Source organism: Mixophyes fleayi, chromosome 4 (genome assembly GCF_038048845.1).
Source record: "Mixophyes fleayi isolate aMixFle1 chromosome 4, aMixFle1.hap1, whole genome shotgun sequence".
NCBI classification, from domain to species: Eukaryota; Metazoa; Chordata; class Amphibia; order Anura; family Limnodynastidae; genus Mixophyes; species Mixophyes fleayi.
Window position 1 is genome coordinate 218,466,837 of NC_134405.1, and position 27,775 is coordinate 218,494,611.

General features: G+C 40.7%; 1 protein-coding gene across 1 annotated transcript in view; it reads left to right on the forward strand.

The window, feature by feature from the left end:
- OTOGL (otogelin like) overlaps window positions 1-27,775 on the forward strand; it is a 212,548-nt gene that overhangs the window by 134,161 nt on the left and 50,612 nt on the right. The window contains exons 34-42 of the mRNA XM_075205981.1: window positions 8,939-11,178; window positions 11,645-11,822; window positions 12,237-12,379; window positions 12,849-12,872; window positions 14,045-14,137; window positions 15,081-15,270; window positions 17,856-18,070; window positions 22,725-22,866; window positions 24,569-24,754. Coding sequence (XP_075062082.1) covers window positions 8,939-11,178; window positions 11,645-11,822; window positions 12,237-12,379; window positions 12,849-12,872; window positions 14,045-14,137; window positions 15,081-15,270; window positions 17,856-18,070; window positions 22,725-22,866; window positions 24,569-24,754 — 3,411 coding nt within the window. The remainder of the gene's footprint in view (window positions 1-8,938; window positions 11,179-11,644; window positions 11,823-12,236; window positions 12,380-12,848; window positions 12,873-14,044; window positions 14,138-15,080; window positions 15,271-17,855; window positions 18,071-22,724; window positions 22,867-24,568; window positions 24,755-27,775) is intronic.

Below are 27,775 nucleotides of genomic sequence, written 5' to 3' on the forward strand. Positions count from 1 at the left end.
TACTTTATTTATTATACTGTTACTAGTACCACTATATCATTTTACTATTATTATTATTATACCACTATTAGTAATATTACTTTAATTTCATTTATATTCAATGAAGGTAGGTTTGTTTGTCATTATATTACTTAAGGCAAATTTAAACATATGAAATACTACCTTGTGCTCTGAAAAATATTTAGCATGGTCGAAGTACGCCGGTATACACTGGTATGCCATCCTATTGCTTTGAATGTAAAACTATGAAATTCCATTCACTTACATTTTCCATATCACCACTTCTACATGTCCATACCACCACTTCTAAATTTCCACTTTGATCATTATACAGTTGCTGTGCAAAAGTTTTCTCCCCTAAGAAGTCAACAGAGTTGTCTGTACTGCAGAATTAAAAAAAAACCTGAAAAAATGTTGCTTGCATAATTATTCAATCCTCACAGAGTACCACTTAGTAGAAACACCTTTTGCTGCAATAACAGCTGGTTGGATGACGCTTGTGGACTGCAATTTTCAATAGGGCCATAGATTGCCTATAGCAACCAATCAGATTGTAGCTGTCATTTTGTAGAATGTACTACATAAATGATAACTAGAATCTGATTGGTTGCTATAGGCAACATCTCCACTTTTTTACCCCCGCAGTTTAGTAAATGTACACCCTAGACTTGACCATTGTAGAACATTCACCTTTTTATTGTTCAACCACGCCAGTGTTGCTTTGGCCTTGTGTTTGGGGATCATTGTCCTGCTGAAAGGTGAACTTTCTTCCAGCTTTAGTATTCTAGGTTGTCTTGCAGTATCTCCCTTGCACCATCCATCCATCCATCCATCCATTTTAACAAGATCTCCAGTCCTGTCTGAGGAAAAGCATCCATACAGATGATTCTGCCATCTCCAGACTTCACTGTTGGGATGGAGTTTGCTGAAGAATGTGCAGTGTTAGGTTTGCCCCACACATAGCATTTTGATTTAGGTCCAAAAAACTAAATTTTTGTCTCATCTGACCAAATAACCTTATACCACATTTTAATTGGGTCACTGATGTTTTTTGGCAAGCTCCTGATATGCTTTGATGTGGTATTTCTTCAGTAATGGCTTCTTTCTAGCCACCCTCCCATACAGGCCAGTTGTATGCAGAGCACTTGATATGGTTGACTGGTGCATCTTCAATCCAGTCTCAGCCACCAGGGCCTGATTAAGGGTTCTGGCCGCCCTAGGCTAATACGGCCGCAGCTCCCCCCCCCCTCCTCCGAATATATAGGTGTATAGGAACACTCCTGAATATGAATGTTCAAGTGTATTCTCCAGCATTCAAATTTAGACAGATTGTGCCATTGTCTCTTACCTGTTCTTGCTCTTCTCTCTTGCAACTTTGTTATCCTCTCGCTGGCTTCTGGAAAGTTGGCGTCCTGTTTTGAAAATGCAAAAATGTATTATAATGCAAACCCTGAATGATTAGGCCCTTTAGTTAAAACAAAACACTCCATTATGGCCAGCTAAAAGTACCCCATTGGACAGGCATATATAAGCAATATCTGAATATTTGTTGTCAATCAAATACAAACCTCTACCAGCCCCATCTCACTAATATTTAGTATTCTAGTGATTGCTGAGACCACCCATGTGACCACCACACAATCATGAGATTCTGCCCCCCAAAGCTGCTCTATTTTTTAAATACCCCCTGCAGCCATTTTCCTTAACCACAACCCCCCCCCCCCACAGCCATTTTCCTTAACCCCTGCTGCAGCCATTTTCTTTACCTCCCACCCTGCATCCATCCCCCTTGCAGCTATTTTCCTTACCTCCACTCTGCTAGCTAGCTATCCCCCCCGTCACATCAAAACTCCCCCAGTCACATATATCAGCCCCCCTCCTCTGCCCTCCTTCATACATATCAACCTTTCTCCCTCCCAATAGATTTTCATGGCAGCCCCCCCCTCCCACCCTATAGATTTGTATGACAGTCCCCCTCTCCCTCCCTATACATATGCATGACAGTCCCCCCTCTCCCTCCCTATAGATATGCAGGGTAGTCCCCCCCCCTCCCTATAGATATGCAGGGTAGTTCCCCCCCTTCCTATAGATATGCAGGGTAGTTCCCCCCATCCCTATAGATATGCAGGGTAGTTCCCCCCCCTCCCTATAGATATGCAGGGCAGTTCTCCCCCTCCCTGTAGATATGCAGGGCAGTTCCCCCCCTCCTTATAGATATGCAGGTCAGTTCCCCCCCTCCCTATAGATATGCAGGGCAGTTCCCCCCCCTCCCTATAGATATGCAGGGCAGTTCCCCCCCCTCCCTATAGATATACAGGGCAGTTCCCCCCCTCCCTATAGATATGCAGGGCAGTTCCCCCCCCTCCCTATAGATATGCAGGGCAGTTCCCCCCTTCACTTACCTGTAGTTGTGCCAGCGTCGCTCCTCTCCTCAGATCAGCAGATAGGAAGTGAAGACGTCCTGCTTCCTGTCTGCTGCACAGCAACAGGCAGCCTGGCGATTGGCTGTGTGTTGCTAACCACAGACCACCAATGCTTTTGATCATCGAGCCCTCCACCCCCCCGCGGCGACCCCCCCTCCCCCAGCCTGAAAAAAAAAATACCCACAGCGCCACGCCCCCCCGGGACCCAGCGCCCCAGGCTGCAGCCTGGTCAGCCTAGTGGTTGATCAGGCCCTGTCAGCCACTGAACTCTGTAGCTCCTTCAAAGTGATAGTTGTCCTCTCTGTGGCTTCCCTCACAAGTCTCCTTCTTGCTCTGACGATTTGGTGGTTTTTAGGGTCAGCTTTGTCTAGGCAGTGCCAGGGTGGTATGATGCAGCTTCCATTTATTCACAACTGATCCAACAGTTGCTCATTGGGATATCCAAGCACTTAGATATTATTTTGTAACTTTTTCCCTGTCTATAACTTTATCTATGACAGTATGACCAATATTGCAAAAGCTGACCTTTTTATGATTAACAGATAGAGGCTAATTGAAAACCAATATCTTGGAGATTCCACAGCACAGGGATTGAATACTTATGTAAACATAATTTTTCAGTTTTACTTTTTTTTAAAATATGCAGACAAATAATGAATTATGCATTTGAAAATTTACTTTTAGAGCCTACTAGTTCATAATAAAAATGCTGTCTGGAAAAATCTATGTGTCATTTGTAATACAGACAAATCTGTTGCCTTTTTAGGAGGTTGATTACTTTTGCAAGCCACTGATTAGCCACAGCATTAAATAACATTGATTATCTCATTACAATGGCACTTGTCAAGGGGTGGGATATATTAGGCAGCAAGTGAACAGCCAGTTCTTGAAGTTGATGTGTTGGAAGTATGAAAATTGGGCAAGTGTAAGGATCTGAGCAACTTTGACAAGAGCCAAATTGTGATGGCTAGACGACTGGGTCACAGCATCTACAACACGGCACTTCTTGTGGTACCTATCAAAAGTGGTCCAAAGAAGGACAACAGATGAACCGGCGACTGGGTCATGGGCGCCCAGGCTCATTGATGCACATAGGGAGCAAAGGCTAGCCCATCTGGTCCAATCCCACAGAAGAGCTACTGTAGCAAAAGTTACTGAAAAAGTTAATGCTGGCTTTTATAGAAAGGTGTCAGAACACACAGTGCATCACAGCTTACTGCTTTTGGGGCTGCGTAGCCGCAGACCGGTCTGTCTGCCTATGCTGATCCCTGTCCACTGCCGAAAGTGCCTACAATGTGCACATGAGCACCAGAACATATCCATGGAGCAAATGAAGATGGTGGCTTGATCCGATGAATCATGTTTTCTTTTATATCATGTGGACAGCCGGGTCTGTGTGCATCGTTTACTTGAGGAAGAGATGATACCAGGATGCACTATGGGAAGAAGGCAACCCGCAGAGGCAATGTGATGCTCTGGGCAATGTTCTACTGGGAAACCTTAGGTCCTGGCATTCATATGGATGTTACTTTGACACATTCCACCTACCTAAACATTGTTGCAGGCCAAGCACATACTTTCATGGCAATAGTATTCCCTGATGGCAGTGGCCTCTGTCAGCTGGATAATTCGCCCTGCCACATTGCCCTAAAAAAATAGTGAAAATGAAGGGAGATGTGCCAGAAGAAGAGACACTGAAGGAACATTCAGAATTGAGTGAACCAAGAGAGCAGCATACAGTGCAGAACAAGGAAATACATGATTGTCAAACAGAATGAAGTCTCCCAAATAATGCTATAACTTTAACAATTCAGTTTGTTTGCTTTTTGTCTTCTTTGTTTTTTAGTTTTATAAATAAGAAGCACAATTACGACAGTGCAGACAACTCAATTTATTGAGGAAATAAAATGTAATGGTAATAGGAAGGTAAAATAGAGTTTCTTCTCAGTCCTCTAATCCCTGCCACCTCTTTGACACGTTCAACCCCCCCCCTTGTCCCGCGCTCCCTCTCTGCTACTGACTTTGTCACCTTTTTCTGCTCCAAAATCGAAGCCATCAGACTCAACATCTCCTCCTCACATGCTTCTGCCACCCTCAAAGCTCCACTTTCCTCCAACAACCAACTCTGGTACTCTTTCCTCTCCCCCATCTACCTGTTGTCACACATTGCACCACTTACACCTACGTTATGGTTACTGTTATGACCTGTTTCCCTCTTTCTGCATTCACTTGCTGGGCTGAAATGAGCAGACACACCTGGTCTGCTCAATACTTCCTGCATTCTCTTGATTGGCTAATTGCTCGTCAGCTCTGTCAATTTAAAGCACCTGTTTCACTACCAAGTTGCCAGATCTTCAGGTCTACTATCCTGCTCAGATGTCCTGTTCTCTGGCTCCTGTTTACTACCTGTTCTCTGAGGTCTCGAGCACATCTATCCGCAGATCATCACAGCCTCTGTGACTACTCCACTATCCTGTGGTAATGCTCTGCAGATTATTGCTACCTGTTCTCAGTCTCCAGCACATCTATTCGCAGATCATCACAGCCTCTGTGTCTACTCCACTATCCTTGTGGTAAACGCTCGGGCTGGTTATTGCTACCATAGCTACCAGCCTCCTGTGTTAATCAGCACACTGCTCTACTGTCTCCTATCTCTCAGCCATCCTGGTGCTGCTCATCCAAAGCATCTTCAGGTATAGTCCTGGTTCACTTTACAGTTTCGCTCATCATCTCCTAGGAGAACCGCGACCTGTGGTCAGGGAGCTGCGAAGACCAAGCACCCTTGCGAGAGCCTATGGCGTCAACCTCCCACTCAGTTAGACTTTGCGCCTTTTAGGAGGAAGTGCCAATTTGAGCAGACTGTACGGGTACTCCTCTGACCATACTGGTTGTGACCACTGTCATCTTGATCCCATCCCCTCACACCTCCTTCACTCTCTTTCTCCCACTGCCTGCTTATAACTAGCACACCTCTTCAACCTGTCCCTCTCCTCCGTCATCATCCCCTCCACATTTAAAAATGTCCTTACCTCTCCCATTCTCAGAAAACCCAATCTCGATCCCACCTCACTTGCTAGCTATCGCCCCATCCCACTTCTCCCCTATTCTGCTAAATTACTTGATCGGTTTGCCTGCAACCGCCTTACCAGACATCTCTTGGACAATTCCATCCTCGGCCCTCTCCAGTCCGGGTTCCGTCCCTCCACTCCACTCCACTGAAACCACCCTGGCCAAAGTTCCTAATGATCTTCTATCAGCTAAATCCAGGGGTCACTTCTCCCTACTCATCCTTCTCGACCTCTCCACGGCCTTCGACACTGTGGACCACCCCCTCCTGTTGCAAACTCTTCTCTTACTTAGCCTCTCTGGCTCTGTCCTTGTCTGGTTCACCTTATACCTTGCTAACCATTCCTTCTCTGTAGCCATGTCTGGTTCTTCATCCACCCCCTCCCCTCTCCCTGTAGGAGTTCCTCAAGGCTCTGTTCTAGGCCCTCTACTCTTTTCGCTCTATACTACCCCCCTTGGTGTTCTCATTTCCTCCTTCGGTCTTCAGTATCATCTTTATGCTGATGACACCCAACTCTACATCTCTTCTTCTGATCTTTCCTCCTCCCTCCTTTCTTGTGTATCTGTCTGCCTCTCTGCCATCACCTTCTGAATGTCCTCACGCTTTCTCAAAATTAACATTTCTAAAACTGAACTCATTGTCTTTCCTCCTCCTAGATTCTCCCTATCACCTTGACCTCTCTATCACTGTTAACAACACCAACATCTTCCCTGTCGCCCAACTCTGTTGCCTGGGGGTCATCCTCGACTCCTCTCTCTCTCTTGCTCCCCACATTCAATCCCTTGCCCAAGCTTGTCGCTTCCAAATACACAACATTGCCCGCATTCAGCCTTTCCTCTTTCAGGATGTCACCAAAACTATCATCCATGCACTTATCATCTCCCATCTTGATTACTCCAATCTTCTCCTTAAAGGTCTCACATCTCTCCCCCCTTCATTCTATACTCAGCGCGGTTGCAAGGCTCATCTTCCTTTCACACCGCTCCTCTTCTGCCTCCCCTCTCTGCCTTACCTTACACTGGCTCCCCTTCCCCTACTGAATCCCTTTCAAACGCCTCACCATCACCTGCAAGGCTCTCTTCCACTCTACTGTCCCCTATATCTCTAACCTGCTCTCCATTCACACTCCCGCATGCTCCCTGAACTCGGCCAATGACCATTGCCTCTCCTACACTCTGATCACCTTATCCCACTCCAGAATCCAAGATTTCTCCAGTATTTCACCCCACTACTGGAATGACCTCCCTCGCTCTATCTGTCTGTCCCCTAACCTGTGCTCCTTCAATCGGGTACTTAAAACTCACCTGTTCCTTAAAGCCTACCAGCCATCCACCTAACCCTTTCTTATTTCTTCTGGGCCCCTCAATTCACTTCTCTCATGCTATATCCCTTTACTGACTCCCATCTGAGCCTGATGTCTGTTTACCCCCCCTTTGGATGTAAGCTCTTATAAGCAGGGCCCTCTTCTCACCTGTCTCTATACCTGTTTTTCTGCTCCATCTTTACTGCAATAACCATGCCTGGAGTTTCTGAAGTCTAGGTATTATTTGTTTATTGTTCAGTACTGTTTCACCCTGTATAATCTACTGTTTGTACTGTGTACAAATAAAGGGATAATAATAATAATAGAGTTCCGAATGTCTGGAATTGTAAGGAGGCCACCTCTCCAAAAAGTGTACTTTGGTTTCAGGACTTTTCTCTACTGGTGAGTATTTTAGGAGTGAAATAAAGTCGCTGTCAGTTACCAGGAACCTCTGTCAGAGAATCCAGCAAAGCAACAAAGTTAGAATGCGATCTCTGCTGTGGGACTAGGAGTGTCTGAAAGGAGGAAATACTGTAACTGACACCTTTCAGGACCTCAAGTCCCTGTTTCAAAGCAAAAAAACACTGTTCATTAATCCTATATGGAATTAGTCAGAGTAAGCAGATGTGTTCACGCTACGTGCTTGGCTGGAGATGATTCTTTGGCTGCTGGATACTGCTTCTGTTGCTGCCACAACAGTGTGCCTATTGCTTCCATCCTTACCATAGCCTTTGTCAGCACTTTTGCTGTAATGAGAGGTTGACTGTATATATCTCCTTTATTACAAACAAATATAGGCATATAGGCTGTCCACTATCTCTACATGACAGAATAGGGTATGACCAGAAGAACAACGTTTACCCATTTTGACCTGGAGCTGGGTGTCATGTGGCCATCAAGATTTTGTTTTATTGCAACACACATCTATCATACTTTAAATATTGCCGTGTAGTATCTGCCATGGTGCCAGTTTCCTCACCACCCTTCCAACCATCACAAACATTCACCCTCCACTCATCGGCAAGACCAACGCAAAAATAAGTGCAGGTCTTGCTCTGTGAGCTTGCAGTTGAGGCAGCTTTGTAAATCAATTATACTTATAGCAAGCTAATAACAATGACTAAACAAGGATCAAAACTTTATTCCTCCTATCCATTGTCCACCTCTCATTCTGTTCCCTCCTGCAGCTCTACTTAGTTTTTGCATCTTCGTTTAGAACAAAGAAACTCCAGAATTTAGCATGTTAATAGTGGTGACATACAGGCAAAAGAGCAAGTTATCAATCACTAAACTGAATTACTATTAGCGAGAGCAGAGTACCTCTACCAGCTCTTCCTCCTACCCTTTGTAACGTCTTCCTTCCCCTTGGCCTAGATGCGAATGGGAACTCCTCACTGCATGACAATAACTGTTGTGAGAACAGTGGGGCATACATGGTCAAAAAGAGTGCCCAGAATTGGGTGTGAGCAGGATCGGCTTGTATTCCACTGTGGGACTCCCTCATCAGCCAGGCACCGTCTATTGCTGAGATCCCCTGTCAATTGCAATAAAAATTGCAATGCATTTGAGGGATTCCATCATTTTAATAGTTACTTACAACCTGTCTCTTAGTTTTTACTTAGGCTGGTGATAGCAACATCTAATAATGCAGCACACTGCACACTACTTTGCTGTCAGAAGTTTATATTGAAATGGAAAGTGTCACTAGGTGATTGTGTTATTTATTAATATATATGACCATGTGATATTTCTGCATTCTGGTTGGTTTCTTTATGACTGAGCTACTGTGACCTCAAAATTGTCTAGGTCCGAAAACCACAAATTTTATATTGAACCTCAAAACGTGGTGAATTGGCTTGCTCTTCCCTAATTAAAATTGTATTAATCAGCTTCTGTTTTGCATTATTTTTTATTCTGAGTCGCATGATAATGCAAGAGCCTACCAATTTATTGGATCTCCTGCTATACTGATTCCTTAGTCACAGCCATATAGTTAAAGTAGCATTATTATTTTATCACTGGATCTACTAAGTTACTTATCTTAAATGCCAATGTTTGTGTAGCATGTATGTGATAACACATCTGCTGATATATAAAGTATATATTTTTTATTGACCATGATATATTTTATTTCCTTTTCCAAAGGTGTCCCAGTGAAATCAACAGTTTTTCCTATAGCAACAAAACCAACAAGCACTACTTCAGCACCAACCATCTCTTCTACAAAAATAAAATATCTAAAAATGACAGATTCAGTTCAGACAGATTTCTCTGATATGCCACCACTTTCTACAACACTTTCTTTTCTTGGATCAACAAACATGACCCATGCAACAGGCATAGGATCATCAATTCCAAGTACTACAGACAAGTATACATCTTCTTTTGAATTACTTACCAGCGATTTTTACAAAACAACTCAAAGTACTTATCTACCTAGTCCTGTACAACAGACAACAACAAGAAGGGTTAGCCCGGGTACAACAGTAGAGTCTTTAACTTCAAAATTGACATATTCAGTTTCACACCTATCACCTCATACTGTAACTTCCTTTGCAACTTTTAAAACCTTACCTCCTAGAGAAGCTGTTGACACCACCAAAACACCGACAAGAATGTTGGGGCAATCTTCACAGGGTCTATTCCAACTGACTACAAAGTCGGTTACTGTATCTCCATATTCATCAATGCCAGAAAGTACTACTCTTTCCTCAGTCACAGATGTTTCAGGATTACCAGTGCTTTTGAATTTAACATCACCCATGGAAACAAGTATGTCTTCTGTTTCACTGACTTCGACAATGGATACCACTCCTTTAATTACATCATCTATGTATGCCTCTTTCACGTCCAGTACCCCTAGCTCTAAGGAATCATCAAGTAGCCAACCTACCCATGCAACTTCTCAGGTGACTCTTGGAAAACAATTAACCAGCATTTTGCCTCATACATCTTTGCTAAATGAATCTGCTTTGCCAACCCTGACAACACATATGAACATTTCTGTTACTCCAAAAACGGCATTAACATCTTCATCTATTCATTTGTCTCCAATAGTTACTCGAGTACTCACTACTTCCATGCCAGCTTCAACATCTGTTTCAGATCTGTCCCAAACAACAGAATCTGTGATACAAACCACAATGAAAGAAGACCACACAATCTTATCAACTTCAGTTACTTCTACCAACGTATCTACCCTTAGTCTATCTGCATCACCATCTACAATAAGCCTTTTAACATCTGCACAAACAACAATAATAACTCCAAACATTACACTCTCCTTACGAAATACCACTTCGTCTACTGATGTAAGGATTACTTTAGGTTATTTAGAGACCACCCTTTCACCCGAGCCAGCAATAACATCCAAAATAATAGACATTACAAGTACCTCCACAAAACACACAACCTGGTCTACTACTAATGCAACACTTATACAGACTCCACCTGTAACTTTGAGTACTAAAAAATTCCCCAAAACCACAGAAACCCCATTGAAGACTTTAACAACTATTAAAGAACACCTGGGTACAAGCATTCCTGTAAGAGAAGTTTCAACTAGTGGTTTAGAAAGCAAATCTACACAACATGTCATTTCTACTAAGTATTCATTTGATACAAGTTCAACTATGAGCCCTTATACAAAACCTGAAGTAACTATGGAGGTTACTAAAACACACTCAACAGAATCCTATACTACATTGTCCAAGGAAGGTTTGTTCACTACTTTGCTTTCGTCTCCTTTTGATACTTCAACACACACTTCTTTCAGTTCAGTGGCCACATCTTCCCCTGTACATGCAGCAGTCACAGATTCAACTACAAGCTATTTAAAAGATTATACAGACTCTGCTTCCAGTATTACTCCTCTGGGGACACCACAAGCACTTACAATGAAGCCCACTACTACAGAAACGTCTTCCACATCTTCAACACTTTTGGCTGTTAATGAGACAACACTGAGAGTTACGACGTTGCATGAAACTAGCAAAAAAGCCTATCTTAATGTTACTCATAGTTTGACGACTATCAAAAAAGAAAAGCCATTAACATTGTCTGTGAAATCTTATACAGAAGAAAGCACCACGGCCTTTACCAAACCAATATACGCATCATTAGTTACTAATAAGACATTTACTGATATGTCCACTTTTCATCCACTGGAAACTTTGGAACCCTTTTCTAATTTTACAAGATCAGCAAAGCCAGGAACCACATTATCCAAACCTGTAACATCTGAGTCATTTGATTCAGTGACACCCTCCACTATTGAGTCTCTGAGTTCAGAAACAACTACTGAGATGCTGTTGAATGTTACCGTATCTTCGGACGATTACTCATTTGGCACAATGGTACATACAAGTAGCTCTACAGAATGCATGGTGAGTGATGTATCTCTCTATTGTCACATCTTTATATATAAAGTTTTAAAATGTATAATTATATATAGCATTAAAGAAAGGCCTGTCAATCCCTCTGTGCTGGCCCTGTATAAAGAACAATTACTGCTTCGGTAAACTGATCTAGTAAGTTCAGCATTTCAGAAATGTAAAACTGTTGAATGTACCCATGAAACATGGTTTTAATTTAGTAACATTCTGTCTGCGTCTTTAGGCAAGGGGTTATTTAATGTCTGTGCCCATTGGACTCTCTTGCTTATTTCTTAAGGGAGATCCATTGTTTTCTTTTTATATGATTGTTCCAGATAGTTTAGAGTTACACAAAGGTTTTCTGTTGTTGTTGTTGATAATTATATCAATGTATTTACATTAAAGGTAAATAAGTATACTTAATATTTACAATGTGATAATCACAAAGTAAACTTTTTTATGTATTGTATTTTTACAGCCAAGGTACATTGAACCTTTGGATCCATGCAGCCAGTATGTTTGTATTAACATGGGCTGGATGTTGTATAATGTATCAAGCAATTGTCACAAAAACGTGGAGAAACCAGACTGTGGCTTTCGTGGAATGCCTGTCCAAGTGAACAGTGACAGCTGCTGCCCGGAATGGGAATGTCCTTGTACGTCTTTTTCATAATTTGTTTTTCTTTTTCATTTATATACCACTGTGACTGTTACCTTACTGTTACCTTACTGTTTTACGCACCAATGAGTTCAAACAGATGGCAGGAGATATAGTATAACTACAAAATCAGACCATTAAAGATAAATAATTGAAAACAGAAGGAAAAAAAAGCAATTGCAGAATTATTTTCTCTCCAAAAATTCACACAGAGTGAATTTTAACCCAACTGTAGAAAAAGGTGCCAATTCTCCATTTTTTCCCCCCGTCCAGCTAAACCTTTTAATTTTTTTACTTACTTTGAAATAGTGTGTCTGTTTTGTTCCTTTTACCACTCTGAAATGCACCTACGTGTATACATGTAATTTACAGTGTGAACCTTTAACTACAATATACAAATGTTCCCTTCTAGGCCAGTGCTCTATGTTGTCAGAGCTGAGTATCATCACGTTTGATGGAAATAACATTGCACTCTATAATGCTGCGCCATACATCTTGGTCAGACTTCCAAAAGAAACTATTGTAGCCCATATTGAAAAATGTCCTCCAAGCCTGGTAAGTAATTTGTGTCCCCCCAAAAAGATTTGTTGTCACAGCCCATATATTACACACCTCTGAAGCATGCAATTTCTATTTTGTTGTAGATAGATACTGGCAGTGACACTACACTGTTGTGTGCCCATGCTGCAATGATAATTTATCACTTAATAATGGACATTGTATTCTCTCTCCTAAGTAGATTGGCATTCTAATTACTATGAGATGCTTTATTTAGGAAACATTATTTTTAAGAATATTCAGACCGTGAACCAACAGCTAATTATACTTAAAAATGTAGGAAACAGTGATTTTAATCATGGTGACTATATATGAAGTTTCAGTGCTACATTTACAATGACATATTGGCTTCAGAGTTAGGAAAACAGTGTACAGTGGCACTGTAACCAATGCTATAAACAGAACAATAGATATTTCTTTGTATAATAATAGTTCACTTAACCCATATTTTTATTTTCATTTCTAGAGTGTGAATTCAATAAGAAAGCTGGTAAGTTATTATTTAACTCACTACACAATACTAAAACATGATATATGTCTATGATATGATCCATATCTCATCCTGTAGGTAACTAAACAGGTAAGTCTCTCATTTCCATGTATTGTGCCAGGGTTTAAAGTTTTAGTGACTGAGAATATTGATTACTCAGTATAGAGTTTTTTCTGTACAAAATGTAATGGTCACTATTTTATACAGTAAAATTACATTATATTTATGTCCCATTGTTGTGTTATATTGAGCGATGTAGTTTGCCTGTAAATTCATTGGTATGACATGCTTACATAATCCACCATAGCAAGTTCCTTGGTGTGACACGCTTACCGGATGCAACATAGTAAGTTCATTGGTGTGATACGCTTACATGACCCCGCATAGTAAGTTCATTGGTGTGACATGCTTACATGATCCAACATAATAAGTTCATTGGTTACATGACCCATCATAGTAAATTCATTGGTGTGACTAGCTTACATAATCCAGCATAGCAAGTTCTTTGGTGTGACACGCTTACCTGATCCAACATAGCAAGTTCTTTGGTGTGACACGCTTATCTGATCCAACATAGTAAGTTCATTGATGTGATACGCTTACATGATGTGGCATAGTAAGTTCATTTGTTGGACACGCTTACATGACCCAGCACAGTAAGTACATTAGTGTGACATGCTTACATTATCCTGCACAGTAAGTACATTGGTGTGACACGCTTACATGACCCAGCACAGTAAGTACATTAGTGTGACATGCTTACATTATCCTGCACAGTAAGTACATTGGTGTGACACGCTTACATGACCCAGCACAGTAAGTACATTAGTGTGACATGCTTACATTATCCTGCACAGTAAGTACATTGGTGTGGCATGCTTGCATGACCTAGCACAGTAAGTACATTAGTGTGACATGCTTACATTATCCAGCACAGTAAGTACATTGGTGTGGCATGCTTACATGATCCAGCACAGTAAGTACATTGGTGTGGCATGCTTACATTATCCAGCACAGTAAGTACATTGGTGTGGCATGCTTACATTATCCAGCACAGTAAGTACATTGGTGTGGCATGCTTACATGATCCTGAACAGCAGCAAAGTGTCTCTGAAAATAATTACACATTCATGTTCTTTTCAGTTTTATGACATGTGTTGCCCTATTTCTAGGTCGCCGCTGGAGGTACATCAGGACTATGTTTTAAGAAACTAAATGTGACAACAGCAAATTTTCAAGTGCTTATAAATCGCTTGGATCGGAGGGTGAGCAGAAATTTTGTAAATCTATTTGGAATCTGGAAAAGATTCAAATGATGCGAGGCATATGATGCACATAGGTGCAGTCCCATAAAAACATATCTTATGCATGTACAGATCCATACATAGAGTCACATGTATTCAGGTATTTCCACAGAAGTCTGTAATTTGAAACTTGTACTCATTTGAATGCACTTGGCACCCCCCCCCCCAAAAAAAAAGCATTGAATTGTATGCTGTGAAAGAAATTTTTGTTCTCATGTTCCCTTTAAAGAGTGATGACATCAAATTGATGATGATGACTATTGTATCTAGTGTGCAGCTGCATCAGTATACAATTAGAGCTTAGTATGTTGATTCACTTTAAACGTATCGTGATGTGGCTGCCATCTAACACACTATGTTGAGCTGTAAGTTGAGTGCAAATAGCCTTCAATGGGGCAATTCATAAAATGATCCTTCAAGGAAAATTGCAGCCCGTTATGGTATAATGTCAGTTAGTGTGTATATCGCTACAGCCCACTAAAGATAATTCCAAATGTAGGAGCTTCTTACATAACAGATCAGCTTCTATAAATATATCTGAAAGAGAATATGATATATTTTAGACAAAGGCCATATTACATTGTACCAAAATGGCCTTTGTCTATTGGCCTAAAAAGAGTGAATTCCTCACTGGAGAATCCTTTGGTAGCTTTAATGATCATTCCAGGCCTGATTTGCACCTTCTTACCCGTAGCACATTAATGAGTATAAGTTAACCATATACTGTACATATACATATATTACCATGTGCCTGTGCTCATTAAGGAACATGAGTGTGTTTATTTAGAAAATCTGTGCACTGAGTTACTTGCCAAACAGTGGAAAACCCTGATATCAGTAATGGAAGAACTAGCTAATGGATTACAATCATCAGCATTTCAGTGTGGTATTTCTCTTGTTTCAGGTAGAAGTGAATTCAGTTCTACAGCCATTACCATTCTCAAAGCAAGGCCTATGTATCCAGGACACAGGCGCAATGTATGTTATAAACACGCCAGCAGGCATCAGCATTAAATGGACCCATGTTACCGGTATTATAGACATACAATATGGCCTGCATTCCAATCTGTCCAGCAAAACAGAAGGGCTTTGTGGTAAGCAGTACCTAGAGGAATCCCAGCATTATTTTAGATACATCAGAGGATGCACAAAGAAACTAAACAAATGAATATGCCTAGATATGTATAAGATTGAAATAACTGTAATTTGCTTGTGATATTCTGATTATAATTGGTTGTACAAACCTGAAACAAGGTCTATAACTTACATGCCGTAGATACTAATGACACATAAACCGCTACATGGGCTAAGTCACACAAGGTCTAGCTAAGCAACATATAAGCCTTTTGTCAGGTAGTTTACTGACATTGTCATTTTATCCAAGTTTTATGTTCAAAACAAAATAGTTATTTATTTCTACACTAGACTTAACTATTAACCTCCGGTGCCGCATCACAAAACTTATCTGGAATGGCGGGGACCCCAAGGGCTGTCAGAAGTGATCTAGTCTGGGGGAGAGGGGGCGCCAACTTTTGCTCCTCTGTCAGACTGGGAGCTAGATTTACTAAAGGGCAGTTTGATGAAACAGACAGCTTTCAGCAGCTTTTAAAACCGCCGGATTTACTAAGAGCCAAACCGCCAGTTAAAAGTCTGAAAACCACCACTTTACAGATCGCCATCTCGATTTTTAACTTGATCAAAATACACTCAGTTAGAATTACTAAGCTGCTGTTTGACAAACCGCCGGGAACACCACCAGAAAAACACAAAAAACAGAGGTAGTTGTGAGATTCGATATTGCTGAAATTGCATGCTGTTTGAGCTATCTGGTCATTCAGAATATAAGAGGAGGCACCATTGACATATAAATTATGGGGTCAATTATTACTTATTGATTAAGGGGTACAATTAATCTATAATTAAGTAATGGGACAAATTAAAATTGTCTTTATATTAAGGAAGCAATATTATTGTATTATATTATGGGGAAATATGTATATATAATTATATTAAGTGGGCAACACTATTCGATTGCGTATGGAGGCTTTAACTATATATGATGCACACATGTGGAACTAAATGGTAGCCTCATAATATAATAATACTATAATATTGTCCTCTTAATGTAATGGAAAAAAAAATATGCCCCCATAAGATAATTATAAAATAATTTTGCCCCTTAATAAATAAATATTGATTGCCCTATAATTTATAAGTCATTGATGGCTCCTCCCATGTTCTGAATGGCAGGATAGCTCAAACAGTGTGTTTGAGCTAACTGGCCAATCAGAAGTAGACATTAAAAAAAACTGTTTTTTTTCTGGCGGTTATGATGGCAGCTTTACCTAAACTGGTGGTTTAACTGTTTTCAATCCGCCACATCGCCAGGTATTTAACATTCCAGCCTCAAGTCACCCCATAGTAAACGCGGTGGTTTGGAGTACTAAACCGCCACTAGCATGATTTTTAGTAAACCTACCCAAGTGCATGTATAACCTCAGCAGCCCACTCCCAGCCCATCATGTCATGGAGAATCAGCTGACAACTTCAATGGTAAAAAGTGCTCAGTTACCAGCCCTCAGTGTCGGAATGCTGTAGAGTCTACAGTGTAGACACAATAACAACATTGAATGAGTGACATTTTGTCACTCATTTAGTGTTTTATGCTTCCCCTAAACCTTGGCATCCTAAATATCTGCCGTATGTCCCCCTTGTGCCTAACATATCGGCACAAGGCAGTGCTGCACATATAAGCTTTCTGTCTCATATATATCATGTTTGTTTGTATAGATGGATTATTATAGAAATAATGTACCATGTTGTCAAAAAACGAACATGATATAATGAACATGACACGCTGAGCATTTTTATTTAGATCATGGTTCTCTCAGGTGTCTTGTAATGTGCTTTATATTTTACATTTGTGGCCTTATAGTACACTTGTATCAATTTGAAAAACAAAGCTAAGTGCTTGTACGAGTTGATCCTCCTGCGTGTGCTACCTTTACTAACACCTATATATTTCATCACAGAACACTTTACAAATGAGGAATGTGACACAAGTAACATCACTGTCCTCCAATTCCAAAATATATTTTATTGTAGTAAGACAATAAAAAAAAGTAATGAAATTGCAACTTACAAAATATTGCTATATATTTACACATATTCATGTCTCTCTCTCTCCCTATATATGTATATATATATATATATATATATATATATATATATATATATATATATATAGTATAAGTGCTGTGTGTGTGTGTATATACACACATATATATTTATATACATACACACATATATATTTATATATATGTACATATACATATACACATATATATGCATACATATATATATATATATATATATATATATATAAAAACACAGGCAGTCCCACACCTTCAACATTAGTACAACAGTAATAATTCTGACATATAGAGATCCGTTGCACTTGAGATTTTACAATGTTTGCCCTGTATTATCCCAGTAATAAATTACAAGCATTATTATTATGGAGTGCCCTGTAGTTTGGTTTATAACTGTCAAGATGTTTTAGGTTATGTGTAGTATCCTACGTTCCGTTAAGCCTTTAGCAGGTTATAAACACAAGAGTGCCATTCCACATATTTAAAACTGCTATATTAGCATAATTTACCTTTACCTCTTGTGCTAGGAATATGCAATGGGGATCCAACCGATGATTTAAAGATGCAAAACAGAACAATAATAACAAACAAAGAAGATATTGAAGCATTTATTAAAAGCTGGGAAATTGAGAAATCAATTGATGTAACCACAAGACGTCCTGTGAGAAACTGTACAGAAGATAACTGTACTTACTGCATGGAGCTACTGAATAGGAAAGTATTTGCGCCCTGTCACAGGAAGGTAAGTACCGCTGTGCACGGAGCTTCCTCTGTATTGTGAATTTACTAACATTATTAATGCCATTTTACTGGCAAAGAGATAGTACAGGCTGGAGAAAGTTACTTAATAATAGAGTTGCCCCATCTAGTGCTGCTTTTCTTAATATAGAAATGTAGGATAAATGATTCCAAAATACAAAAGCCTGCCATACAATAAGGTTTTCTATGAACATGGACAAAGCATGGTTAAGTACTAGAAGGTTGGGGTGGTTTTTGTAGATTCACCTTTTACTTTCTCTGGCTTTGGCTTTCCCTTTCCCTTACAGCCCAATTAGAGCGGTATCCTGGCTATATAAGGGCTCATGTAGAGTGGAATGTATGTCAGATTTATTTCTTAAAATACAATCTTCCATATGTGCACCAAGTAAACAAATGCATACGTCAGTATGCAGATTTTATTGCATCTTACCCTTACCCTTCTTCAAGACTGGGGGCAGAACAAGGGAGGGAAGAAGTGGGTGAGCAAGTGGTTGAGTACAGTAAAGGTGTGTAATTGTGACTGAGGTAGACCTGGAAGCAGATGCATATACACCTGTCAATGAAACACACTGATGATAATGATGATGATCATGATGATGATGGTGGTCAATTGTCCCTCTAGCTTATACTATTGAAATTATTATTATGGCTGCTATATTATATGAAGTCAAAGCCATTTATTTGCATTACTTAATTTATATTTGTATTGTCAGATATTTGTTTTTAATTTAACTTGTGTTTGAATTCAATCTTTTCTTATGAAACATGCGACTTTCATATTTATTAATAACTGTCTAAACACTATTCTGACTTTGGGTATAAGACACTAAATTAAATTATTATATTGTGTACAAATAGGGCAATGTGACCCTGCTGATTTTAGCCAACTTGAGTGCCTACAACAGGTGATAGGCACATGGAGGAAACAGAAAGAGTGATAGCCATCTAGTCTCTCTCTGTTGCAAACCCTTTTTACAGTCTGATATCACTGGTATCAATAAATCCTTTAAGAGGGATCTGCAGGACGCAGAATAAAATATATTCCGACAGAGCCAGAGAGAACATTGTGCCTGTGTAACGAAACTTATCCACATTCCAGCGATGTCTCCTCCATGTCACGGCACTTCCAGGTGGCGGGTCACATGACTTGTCTGTTGGGGCGGGCTTTTTCAAACTTGCCTCTCTATTTAATTTTGGCTCTGACACTTGCACAGTGTCAGTGCAACTTGTTTGCCGTGCTGCTGACCCTCTGATCTGCTGCTCATGTGTTGTTATCTGCTGGATTCCCCTGTGTACCAAATTCTGCCTGTTGACCAAGTGCTGCTGGATATTTTGTGTTTCGAATTCTGCCTGTCTGACCTTGTTTTTCTGAATGTCCTGTGTACCAAACTTGGCTTGCCTTTCCTTGCCTGACTTACTGTGTACCAGATTCTAGCCTGTCTGACGATCTCCAGCCTGTTCCTCCATGCATCAGATCCTGGCCTGTTAGACCATTTTGTTATGGCTACTGTGTTCCTGCTTGTGCTGCACCTCCAAGGTGCTTCTTTCTCCTTTAGACCCTGTTGTTACATCCTAAGGCAGTCCAGTGGGGCCGCAACCTGCAAGTTCTCTGCAGCAAAGCCCATCTTGCCTTGCAGCGGTTCTTGATGAAAACAGGAGAACTCATTAGATGCCGCGCCCTAGGTCTGCTAGTGCTAATTAGGATTGACACAGGTGATAGGCACATGGAGGAAGCAGAAAGAGTGATAGCCATCTAATCTTAGAATTCTTATTCTTAGAATTCTATTATTTAGAAGTAAAACAGCCTGCACCTTTCCTAGCAGATTCATTTCCACTGCACCCTCGTTGTCCTCAGATTCGGTAGGTAGTAGCAATTGCTAAATCTCCATCCAGGGAGCTAGAACATAGTGCCACAATCTTTCCTGAGCATGGGAGTTGGCTACTCAGTATGAAGAACTCCCAGCTTCAGGTACTCCAGACCATTTGAGGTGCATTAAGGGTAAGCAATCAGCATCCTGGATCCACTTTCCTTGAAGAGGTCTCCTCACTCACTGTTCTAGCAGCTTTGTCAGGTCTCCAGTTCCATTACTACTTTTTTAAGGAAGAGATTATAAAAAAGGCCCAGAATATGAAAAAGAGATTTATAAGATTTTTACAGGGCCAATATTCAGTTATACTATGTTTAAAACTTGGAATAGTCGAAACAATCTCTCCCCCACCCCTGGCCAAAGTGATCTCTAAAATTAACTTTAACTTTGAAATGGAAGTTCTAGGTGTCCCATATTCTACGTCAACATCATCCCCGCTGATTAAATCGAGAGCCTGGCATGTCTATGTTACCGATGGGGAAGGAGCCCGTCGCATTCCTTACTCTCGCCCACTAATGATACCGATACTGGTGAATGAGTTTCTGTATGTAGACTATTAGTTGAGTTTATCATATATGGCAAATTGTCAGGTTGATACCGCTCTGATTTTGTATGCTTTCAGGGTTATTGTGTTCCATTCCCATTATGTACCCCTCCCCTTTTTCCTTTCTGTACTCCTTTGAAAAATGTATAAAAACCAATAAAAAAAATTATTTGTTAAAAAAAACAAAAAAAACTTGGAATAGTCCAGCCATTGGACAGTGTCTCCTTCTACTTTCCCCTTACGGACAACCCCTATTTTCTATTTGGGCATCACTCCATACTTTTTGAAAAATGGGGTGATGACTCTAATCTCTTGATCCACCAGCTAGGTTTAACCAGGGATCTCGGCTTCCTAGACAACTTACAACGGAAACAACTGACATTATAACTGCAGAGCTCTATAGATAAGCTGCAAATTTACAAATTATATACTTTTTGGATCAAACCAAGTTTGAGCCTTTGCATCTCACAAAAATATGCAGCTCTCTCGCTTCTAAAAAACAGAAGAAGGGGCTGGGCTTGGGGTGTTCAGGAAACAATGGGTAATATCTTTAAAAATACTTTCACTTCTGAAATTAGCAGCAAATCCCTAGATAGTAATGATAAATTATTTACTTGATGACACAGAACTCCAGTTGAACTACAGAAAATGTTTCCAAATTGTTCCAACCTTTGCTGCAGATGGGATAGGACTATAGGTTCTACCATGCAAATCTGGTGGTATTGCACCCTTATTGCCCTGTACTGGGAAAAGATCATCAATAACCGTGAAACACATGGCTGCATTAAAATACCTAAAGGTGCATTTTATTACAGATTCATGGTGTATTTTGTTACATTGATTTCCTTTCTAATTTTCAAGCACATAGTCAGGATAATTGTCTTATAGTAAAGTGGTAAACCAAAAGTATTATCAATCAAAAACCACCCTTCTTATAGGAGAGTGGTTATCTAAGATGAATTTCACAATGCAGATGGAGAATGTAGGGAATTCAGGATTTCAGAACTATACGGGATCTTTTAGTATCTCAATGATGTTATGGGATACCAAGCCTAATCATTAACTAGCTGATGTGTGAGTGATTTGGTGACGTAACGTGAAAGGCCTGTACGCTGATCCTCCGCTTCCTTCTCCAAGCCTGCTCATAAATACCCAATTTCTTTTTGTTGTTTTTCCAATTGCCTTTCTTTACAATAAGTGGGCAGATCTGAAAGCTAGCTTGGTCCTTAGGCACATTACTTTAGCATATTGCTTCAGACAAAGGTTCTTTGTAGGAATATGAGTGGTCTCAATGTTTATGCTGCTTGCAAAGAAGCATTTGACACATTAATTGAAAGCTCTGCTGCAAACATAGAGCAGCACGGTGGCTTAGTGGTTAGCACCTCTGCCTCACCACACTGTAGTCATGAGTTCGATTCCCGACCATGGCCTTATCTGTGTGGAGTTTGTATGTTCTCCCCGTGTTTGCGTGGGTTTCCTCCGGGTGCTCCGGTTTCCTCTCACTCTCCAAAAACATACTAGCAGCTTAATTGGCTGCTATTAAATTGACCTTAGTCTCTCTCTCTCTCTCTCTCTCTCTCTCTCTCTCTGTGTATGTTAGGGAATTTAGACTGTAATCTTCAATGGGGCAGGGACTGATGTGAATGAGTTCTCTGTACAGTGCTGTGGAATTAGTGCCCTATATAAATAACTGGTGATGATGAACATAGGAATGGGTTCAGTATGTGTTCAATGCCTCTGTTCAAGGCAAAACCAATACAAGGGCTATTTGTCAGTCTGTGTAGGGTTACCAGGTGTTCTCCCCTTTTAATTTAATATGATTGATAGTCTCAGAACTGTAAAGGCCTTGCTAATGTCACTCGTATGTTATGCAACTAAAACATTGTGGGTAGTTTATTTTTTGTTCAGTGATTGCTTTCAACAGTGCACCATCCATTAGGGACAGAATAAAAGAGTAAACTGTAGTAACGTATTGTAGATTACTTAGATTATAAAATTGATATGTGGTTGAATTTATTTATTTTTTGATAAAACAAAATTGTCCTTTAAGTTAGATTTACTTCATGTACACAACCTTTTCCTATTGCTATAAGCTTAATTTATTATTCTTGTTGCCTAATTGTTTAGCTGTGTTTTGTGTTTTTCCTCTCCGTTTTCTTTCATGTGATTTAATATAAAATAAATGACACCTTTAAATTATGGCTCATTTTACATTTAATTTGTAGGTGTCTCCACAAGATTTCTGTGAGAAGATGTGGATCAACAATACATATTTCTTGAATTATGAATGTGATGCTCTTTCGGCATATGTAGCACTGTGCAGCAAGCACAATATCTGCATTAGATGGAGAACCAGAGATTACTGCTGTAAGTTAAGCATTAAGAAATGCTCCAGGTATTGGTTTTTAACAAAGATTTCCTCCCACCAGCTATTAATGAAAAATAAAATAATGCAGGAGACCTATTTACAGAGCTTCTACTCCCCCAGGAGTGCAGCACCTGCTGATTTTGACTTCAGTCTGGCCTGCAGACAGAGTGCGAGTAGGCTGTTTGAATGAACCCCCTGAACTTGTCCAGTCAACCTCTGTAGCACACTTTGACAGCAAATCCCTCTGGAAAAACTGTTTTTCAGGAACTAAAGCATGTGGGATGCCACAGACAGCAAAAGTAGTGTCTCAGTTGGGGAGGCAAGTTGCTTACTATTAAAAAAACCAAAAATAGATCTTCAGATATTTAATGTGCAATCACAGCATTTTAGCCAAAGAAACATAACTCCCTTCCAAAGTAATACAAATATAATTAGTTGTAGGAGACATCAGTCTTCGCACACATTGTAAGGATTGGATATACTGTACATATAAGTTATTGTGCGGAATACAAGATCAAAGGGGTTTAAATTAAACGGGTTCTCTTAATAGACCTATGCACTACTTAAGAATCCCTTCTCTATACTACAGCCATACAGTATGTTAATTTGAATCAGAAAACAAAGGAATCTAAATAAGTGATTAATCTCCTCTAAATAAGTGATCATGTTCTCCTTGTGTTGATTATACTGTACTCTACAAGTAGAGCAACACCATGGTTTCATTACACTCTCTTCTCTAAATAATGTGCTTCTGGATGACTCATTTTCCATGTGATAGATTAGGATACCTTTTAAAGCATCTTGAGTCATTAAGGCAGGCGTACTGAGCGCAACATGTAGCTTTGCTCTGCTCTACTAGACCAGACACTGCAGTATACGTACAATACCTATGTGGAATATAAAATCTCCAAAAATATATATTCAGTTAATGTTAATATTATAATCATTTAATATTATACATGTACATTTTTTCAGAAATGTTTTATTCTTCTTGAAAAACATTTTTAGGGTGTATTTAATGTCTACTGTACATAACAGACATTTTTGCAGTTGCTCCTGATTGCAAACACATGTTATAGTAGGCGTACAATGCTGACATCATTAGAACTCAGGACTTAGACTAGACCTCTAGCTGGTGCAATAGATATGGCAGAAAACCAGAATACTTCTGTATTCGTCCAAGCTTGACTTGGACGTGGCTGCACGGGAACGCCCTTACTGTACATTGCCTACATGCATCCACCCATTGGACCACCCCGTACCCTATTAAATATCATTAGCGCTCAAAGATGACTTGGACATGGCTGCGTTCTGTTGCGTATTGTCTGGTTCTGAGCATGTGCAGAGTGATTTTGCGGATGTTATGCACAAAATTGGCATATACGCTCCTTAATGACTCAGGCCCCTTGAGTTTGTAAGTAATGAGGATGAAGATAATATGTGAGTCATGTGACTTAATCTGTAAAACAAGGTACATTGACAGTATCAGTGGAATTTTGATGATACTTAATGCATTATAGTTGAATTAAGTCCATTCTTGCGCAGCTCCGATTGTAATATGTCCAATCCAGTGTGTATTTCACAAAGCTACTGTTATAATACTTAAAAACTGTTCCATGGTGTTTTCATTTAAGACCCATTTGCAACCTATAGCACCTCGCCTCCCTCAATATATCTAACAATTTCCTTTTATTATGATAGCACTGACATGTCCAGAGGGAAAGGAATACCAGGCCTGTGTGCAACCATGTGCTGCCAAAACATGCTTAAACAAGTGGTACTATGAAGAGTCCCCCTGTTCCTACCTGAGGGAAGATTGTGTGTGCAAAAAGGGAACAATTCTTCACAGGACCGACTCTGAGCTGTGTATCCCTGAAGACAAGTGTGGTATTTATACGTTTATTTTTTTATAATGTCTAATTACATTAAATAAAGTTTAAATGCTTTGAATAGTGCAATGCGCTGAAATCTTGAAATGCTTCTTTTTAGGTGTGAGTAGATACATTGTGTAATAAACAAATATAAACTCATGTGTATAGCTGGGATTGTTTTATTTTGGCATTGATTAAAAAACTCTATTAGAAAGGGATAAATGAAAAAATGTAGGAATTAAGTAAATGTGTAATGCAAATGAAGAGATTAGGTTGTGTAGATTATCTACATTTAAAGTTAATGCAGAGAAACAGGGACTCCAATGTTATGTATAATATAAATTGTTGGGTAAAGATTGTCTAAAGCTGGTCACACAAAGTCATACTTGTGGGAAGACGTATGGGCTGAACAAGCAGGTCTGTTGTCATTTTCTAAACATATGTTAAGCTAAATTGGGCAGATCAGGTTGCTCAGTGAACAAGCCAAACAAATGGATTGTGAGGTCTCTGTCACGGGCACTAGGAGTCTTTACCCAGGGATCACCAGATGGTAGGCTTACCAGAGCAATGTAGATGGTAATAGGGTACTCTGGTAGCTGGGTGATCACGGAACATGAAATGATGACCGATGAGATGCTCAGGAAAGTCTATGACTAGCAACACTGGTAATACTGAGGTAATGATACACAAGGAACTGTATGGACAAGGACACGTGAAGGTAGTCAGTGGTCTGCGATAGCAAGTTGTACCACTGCTATAGTGAGGAGGAATGTCCAACAGAAACAAGGAGGTGATGAGAGTCAGCGGTCTGCGGGTAGCAAGTTGTACCGCTGTCTGAGTGAAGGAATGGAATCCAAGTGGAGGTATCCAGGTAGTCAGTGGTCTGCGGTAGCAAGTTGTACCACTGCTATGTGAGAGGATAATGGAACAGGTAATACCGGAAACAGGGATCAGTGGTCTGACATCAGCAAGTTGTACCACTGCATATATATGTGAGGAGGTGCACGGGGGAAGACAGCAACACAGGATATACACAGGCACCTTATACACGATCCACAGTAATATGCACAATATAGGTATATATATATGTAAATGACTGATCAGGTCTGCAATCTAGAAAGTCTCTTGAAGTAGTCCAGCACAATGATAACACAGTCAAAGATGGCAATAGACTCAGCGGATAGCAGACTCCAGAGAGAACCAAACACAGTCCAGCAAGATATGCAATACACAGCACAGTCAATGAGAAGTATGCATACCGTGGTTCAGCAGTAGCAGTCAGATGGGATTGCAGCGGTACCTGAGCGGCTGGAGGCCGACTGGATAGGAAGTCCCTGGATAGGAGAAGCAGCGGTCTAGCAGGTGCAGCGCACAGGTGAGTAGACCGACAGGGACACGAATCCACAGGAGTCAGCAACACGTGGAACTGGACTCATAGGAAACCCAGGAGAATGGAGATGATCCAGCAGAGGGTAGTAGAAGAGATACAAATCCAATGCTGACAGGAGGGTAGAGGCCAGTGGAACACGTGAAGGCGTGGAGAGTGGATCAGCAGGAGATGGACGATAGCGCTGACCACAGCGGCAGGACTCAGCGGCACACGGAGGTAACCAGTAGCAACCACAGGAACCAACAGCGATGGGAAACAGGAGTGCAGCGCAGGGCAGGAGCTGTAGATCACGAAGGGTAGCAGATGGTAATGAAAAGCGGCAGTCTCGAGGAAGCCACAGCAGAGATGAGATGAGAGTGAAGTGCACGGAGGCAGCGGATAGTAATCAGCTGGCAGTCACGATGTTGAACACAGGCGAGTTGCAAGCAGGAGACTGTAGTGCACAGAGGCAGCGGATAGTAGTCAGCTGGCAGTCACGATGTTGAACACAGGCGAGTTGCAAGCAGGAGACGGTAGTGCACAGAGGCAGCGGATAGCAATCAGCTGGCAGTCACGATGTTGAACACAGGCGAGTTGCAAGCAGGAGACTGTAGTGCACAGAGGCAGCGGATAGAAATCAGCAAACAGACTTGATGAGAAGCAGGTGAGTGAGGTAAAAGCTGGAGTGCACGGAGGCAGCGGATAGCAATGAGTAAACAGTCACATAGATATAAAATAACGTTGAAGTGGTGTGGAAGACTGTAGTGCACGGAGGCAGCGGATAGGAATCAGCAAACAGTCATGATGACACAGTTGATGGTAGAAGTGGTATGGAACCACAGTAGTAGAAGTGGTTTGGAAACCACAGGAATCAGCAGCACTGAATACACAAGTAATACAGGAACACCTTCAGAGACTCATGAGGAATGAGACTCCAAGATCAGGCAATGTGGTAGTGACCACAGGTGCTTAATATAGGGAGGTTGCCTGATCTGCCAATTAAGTTAAAGGGGTATACACTGAAGTATAGAAAAGGGCTGCGCATGCGCAGACCCTCAGGATGGTGGACGGCCACGGTTCCTAAATGTCCGGGAAGAGGCACTCACGGTCCGGTGAGTGACAGTACCCCCCCTTTTAAAGGTGGGCACAGAACGCCTGGAACCGGGCTTGTCCGGATTTTTGGAGTAAAACTTCTTCAAAAGGGCAGGAGCATTAAGATCCTCAGCTTTGATCCAAGAGCGCTCCTCAGGACCAAAGCCCTTCCAATGAACGAGGAAGTGGAGGACTCCTCGCGAAATTTTTGCATCTAGTACCTCGGTAATCTCAAAATCCTCCTCCTGATGGACTTGAACTGGCTGCGGAGCTGAGGGAGGAGTTGAAAAACGGTTGATAATAAGAGGTTTGAGCAAAGATACATGGAAGGCATTAGAAATCCGAAGACTCTTGGGAAGAAGGAGTTTCACACATACTGGATTGATAACTTGAATGATCCTATATGGACCAATAAAACGAGGGGCGAATTTCATGGATGGAACCTTCAAACGAATATTTTTTGTGGATAACCAGACACGATCTCCAATTTTTAGTGGTGGAATAGCCCGCCTCTTCTTATCAGCGAAAGATTTATATTTGACAGATGTCTTCTTTAAACAGGTTCTAACCTGAGAC